The following is a 5,758-nucleotide window of genomic DNA, read 5'->3' as shown; positions in this document are numbered from 1 at the left end:
TTTAATTTGGCTCATTCCTTTTCCTTAACGAAAACATAGAAATTTGAAATTTTTATTGATTGGTCATTAGGCAGTACGTTTCATTGTTGTTTTAATAACACGTTATGTAATGCAGCGTAACGTTTAAATGTAAGAGGCTCAATTTGTATCCGGCCTCTGGTCATTGAGGGCTACTTGATGGCCTGCTCTCCGTTACGTGCACTGGTATGCTTGAGTGGTTAAAATTCTAATAGAGCGGAGCATATAAACCACCGCAGAATGCATGTGAAAGGTTTGAGAATAAAGCGTGTGAAATTATGTTTGAATACAGCAGGGCTTCTTGACAGCAAATGTGCTCGTACCTTAAAAGCAGCTTATATGCGGTTATAGCAGGCATAGAAGAGGTGCAGCAAAGCCCATAGCAAGTGCAGAACCGCTTACGTATGAGTAACTTTTATTACCCATGCTTTTGATGACCGTGTGGACTAGCACTTTGTTTGCTATGATGTAAAAGCCCATTAATTGTGTTCTAATGAAATAGAGTGGAAAGATATTTTGGAATGTATCAGCACATAAAATACAAATCGTTCCTTATCCTTTCACAATTTATTTATGTTACGATACATTTATTGCAATAAGCATTTTTATTAAAATTTTTTTCAAAAAATATGCAAACATACAAATAAGTAGTCCTATGAAATCCTATTCAAATATATATCTATAGCATATTTATAGTGCTGTAACAAATTTGGAATTCATATTAGAAAATGTAATATTATTAATTGGTTAGGAAAAATAACATTCGTGGTGTCAGAAAATTGAGTACACATCGAATTTCAAAGATGAACGCAACTGCAAACGCTAAATCAAGTGCAAACGACAAAAGAAAATGAAACCTAACAGTAGCATACGAATAAGCAAATTAACTCAATCGCATAAGTTATAAAAAATAATGATTTTATATGTACCTCTATATGAGTAGTCGGCCACACATGTGCTGTTAGAGTGCCCTGCGCTTATGCACATATGAAATAGGCTCCTAGGAATGTATATCCTTAAGGAAGAGCCAATAAAACTCTGTAAAGTAGGTTCTACACTACTTTTTATTGACGCAACAGGGCTTAAAGAACTACTCTAAGCCTTCCGAATGACGACCAGAATGTCGTCCGTTGAGGACCTCCAAATGTCAGAAGGAAAAAATAATTCTCGTCCCAGTGATCTCCTCCTGGTTCAAATCAAGGCTAGACAATCACAGAGTACCTATGTTACTGTAAGTCTCATCTGCTTCTAAGTAGAGTCGACAATCTATCTCTTCGGAGAGACCCATTTTGTTTAGATGATAACGCAGTCCATGCTGACCCGTTAAATATCCTACCAGCAATCTCAACTCTGGTCTGCTGAAGATGGATACCTTACCATAACTGTAGGGATGAACCTGGTGTTTAGCCTGACGTTTACCTCGACTGTCCCACCAGTAGCGACTTCTCTCGGCTAAAAACCATTTCTCAATTAGAGACCTAGTTGTAGACCAACTTAATCCACAATAAGACTTAGATCCACAGATTAAGTGGCAGATCCTGTCCTCGCAAGACTGTCGGCAGACTCACTACCATCGATTCCTGTGTGACCAGGCAAAGCATCACTATTATTCTATTATTTATTAGGTGTTTATTTATTCGAGGTTTCAATACAGAGTTCAAGTTATAAACTATATAAATGATCTACGGATCAATGATACACATCACAGGAAAATAGCAAAAGAATCATATCCTTTCAGTTACACAACACACTAAATAACATACTCCATCTTGCACAATAGATCAAGCTGGTCGCAGTGCATAAAGGCCTTAGCCTAACCCATAAATCATTACCATTACCAACGTGCTCTATCAATCTGTTCTTTGAAATAACAATTGAGAAAAGAAGCTTCCAGACTATATGCTTACGTGCTGGAGATTCCTAAGAACAAGTAAAATATATAAAAAAAAACATTTTCACTCTTCTATTCTCAATAATAAGATATACATAAGTCATTTGATAACTTTGGTTAGCTAGTCTGCCCAGATGACGGTGCCCTGTCAATACTATATTCAGTGCCTTGAATATCGTACAGTTTATAAACAGATGATAATCAGTCTTCATGTTCTGATGATTTTGATGACGATGATGACGAATTTGAAATTCGTTTTATGGTAGACTATAAGAGTAGCAAGAAAGAAATTATAGTGAATGTGAGAACCATATAAATGAAGTCGCAACTGAAACACAAACGAATTTGACAGAGGAGGATAATGGTGGCGTAAGTTGGACACTATAGAAGAATTTGGACACATTTTAGAAAAAAACTTTACATTAGAGAATATATTAAAAACACACCTGAACCAACATTCTATGCACTATGAAATATTATAAACTCACGTACAAGTGCGTTTAATATGTTGATTAATGCAAGTATGTCGAACTAGAAGAGCTTAAGGAAATGGTTTGTAGCAATTTAAAAATTAAAAATATTGCAATTTTAGATAAAAGAGGATTCAAAAGAGTTTAAAATATGTCAATGTATTAGAAATTTAGAATCAAAAACTAAGAGTTCCATTAATACGAAAAGTATGCCACTTTAAAAATAAAAGAATTTTTACGTTTTAATATCAGATCTGTGGGAAGTGAATGTTTTAGAAATCATAAATTTACTTCAATGTATTTTATGCGGGATAGTTATCCTCAGAATAGTGCCCTGCCAAAAAAAGATTTTAGTTGATCTCTGATGAAATTGTTACACTTTCATTAGGATTTGCAGTGATGGCGTATATACGTTTTTAATTCATGTATAGTACGAATAAGTTTTGTAATGGAATAAGAATCCTACTTCAACTTCATAAAAAATAAAAGAAGCTTAAAACAAACATAAAATGAAGAATAAATGAAACAAACTGTCACTTCAAATGCAATAACTTCTATATGTTGCGTTGTCTAAATTACTGGTAGTACTTAACTAAAGGTCATAAAAAAAAAATTTATGGGGTTCTGGCTGTGAACAAGGCAAGTCTTTGTCGGCGCATGCAATTGCCAATAATTATTCTCACTTGAAACATCAATTTTAAAAATATTTGATTAATTTGAAATCTATTTACACTCATAAAAAATTTTATATGTCAAAACAAGATATAAACAGTCCATTTTTTAAGTTCCAGAAATTGAAGTTTACATTTTCGTTCGTTTCGTTATACACCAGTTTAAACTATGGAGTGCCCAATTAATCTCATGCATATTAAACTTTATATACAACGAATTGAACACCTAAACCCGTATCTGAAGGAAGAAGTGATCACCGTATTAGGATACAGCAATAATATTTTTAATGCTTTGGATCTGACAACTTTTAGAAGTAAGACTATTACTACTGTACTACTATTATTGCATTATTAAAATTATAAAAGTATGTAACAAATTAAATTATTGCTTTTCTACAGATGCCTACGAACACTTTGCTGGGAAAAAATTACCACTAAAAGGTCGGGTGGCTTTGATGGAATTTATGCTAAGCATACCGAATATCAACATAATCCATTATAATGATGTCCCTTATTTCTTTATATGCGAGAGGCACAGTAATGAAGAACTTGATGAGGGCTGGGAGCCCGCACCCGAACAACCCTCAGTAATAGAGATTTCTGATGATTCAGAATAAACCGATAAGCTTAGAAATTTAATGGATTTTAAACTAAAAACTAGATTAACGACATACATTGGACATGGATAAGCTGTTAGCTAATTTAACCTTTTAACCTTTCTTTTTGGAGTTATTTTTAAAAAATGTTATATTATGTTACTTTTGTTGATGCCATGGCACTTTTTTTTGGTTTGAAGTTAATTAAATTAAAAAAAATCTATATAATTCGAATCTTATCTACATTTGAAATGCCAAAGCAACATGTTTAAAAACAATATTCAGTTAAAATAGTTGTAGCTTTTTCGAAATTACATTCGAATGTAATTTCTAGAAATTTTGAAGTTCGATAGAAAAAATTTCACACCGCATTTTTAACATTTATAATTTTAAATTTATTCGAATTCAAATATAAATTATCTTATGTTAAATAGCTCTTAATGTAGCTAGCAATTATAGTTCGAAACATTGTGTAATAAAGCTTTTAATTATAAAAAGGATATGTGAAATTCGAAAAAGCTTCACTAGAGCTTAATTTATATATCAGAAAAAAAACTTAAGAGAAAACCTGGGAAACTTTTGATTAAAGAGACATTTTTCATACAAAAACTTCCAAGAGATACATATATTTATTAAATTTTATAAATTAATTATTTCTTTCCAAAATTTTTAACAAAACTAGACTTTTTACTAGACTCATTCAATTACGAAATTCGTAGTAAAAATGCGAAAATGCAAATATTGATAAATAAGAAGTTCCTCACTCTGAACGTCATAGAGGAGAGGTGAATAAAATTAACGTTTGACAAATCCAATATATGAACAGCTAGGATATCGCTAAAAACCGACATTCTTTTTTAAATGAAAAATTCAATGCTTGAGTTTAGCATGAACTGAATAGAAAAAAAAATGGGTCCAATGGAACCAAATGAGACCATTTCCAATGAACCATTTTCAAAGCATATGACAACTGGTACAAAGGATATTACAATAGATAATATATACAAAATATTATTACACGGGTCGATAAGACCGGGATTAAAATGTCAGTAAAATTATATATGTTTGGTTGGATGGCAGAAATGTTATCAATTGTATACTTTCCTCTCCAACGATTGATTCGAATCTTAACGGTTAGCAATTAATTAAAGCAAGAAGCATTAAAGCAAGAAATTAAAAAATTTTTTAAAATCAATGGAGAGTTCATGACAGTGAGATTTTTATATATCAAAAGGTTAGTCAAACCTTGCAGCATCCCATTATTATTTGATTGATTTTTGCAAAATTGCCTTCTGCTCAAAAAGTACTCGGATTTTGTAAATAAAACACACAAATTTCAATTTCATTCCAAATTTATTTTATTTTCTTCAAAATATGCTCCTTCTGAAGCGATACACATATGCCAACGCTTAACCCAATCTACCATACACTTTTCGTAGACCCGTGAAGGTATGGCTTTTAGTTCCTTCGGCGGGTGTACCAACATAACAAAAATAAAATTTTTGAAAAAGGTCTATTACTTAAGGAGTAGTTAACAAACAACAAAATCCGGATACTTTTTGAGCAGAAGGTATATGTCGTATAGGAAATATAAGAATATTAATTGTTGATTATAAATGAAATTAGATATTATATAGAATATAGAATTATTTTAGTATTGTATAAAATATTTAGTAATACCTAAGAACTAAATTATTTTTGTATTGTGGAAAACTCATAGTATAGATAGAATAAAATTCTATATTTAATGTATATAATTTTTATATTTTATTTCTATAAAATTGTACTTCATATTTCCTTCTTATGGGACGTATTTCCAATTTTTTCTTCAACTTCCAATCTACTTAAATATTCCTTCTTTTGAGTATAACGACTTTTAGCTCCTATAAAATTGAAATTATTTCACAAAAACACATAGAAAGATGGAAGCTCTTGGCGAAATATAATATATGAACGTTTTTGGAAACTTTTTGGGCTGTTTTAAGCAAATCATTAAAAACAAATTTTTTCAAGAAGTCGTAGACCTCTGTAAACAGTTTTTTTTTCTATGCTAATGTACAATATTTTATTATACTTCTCAAATAATTGTATATCATATTGTTTCTGCCTTAG

The 5,758-nt window shown here is 31.2% G+C and overlaps 1 protein-coding gene across 1 annotated transcript; it reads left to right on the top strand.

Moving 5' to 3' along the window:
* Positions 1-3,164: 3,164 nt before the first annotated feature.
* LOC119662348 lies at positions 3,165-3,823 on the top strand (the record flags this gene model as incomplete). The annotated part of the gene is given in 2 exon segments (XM_038071948.1): positions 3,165-3,364; positions 3,450-3,823. Coding segments are annotated over 2 exon segments (363 nt in total). The 3' UTR covers positions 3,668-3,823.
* Positions 3,824-5,758: the final 1,935 nt, after the last annotated feature.

This window comes from Teleopsis dalmanni, chromosome X (genome assembly GCF_002237135.1).
Source record: "Teleopsis dalmanni isolate 2A chromosome X, ASM223713v2, whole genome shotgun sequence".
NCBI classification, from domain to species: Eukaryota; Metazoa; Arthropoda; class Insecta; order Diptera; family Diopsidae; genus Teleopsis; species Teleopsis dalmanni.
The sequence above is the reverse complement of the archived record's forward strand: the minus strand, read 5'-3'. Positions and strand labels throughout refer to the sequence as shown.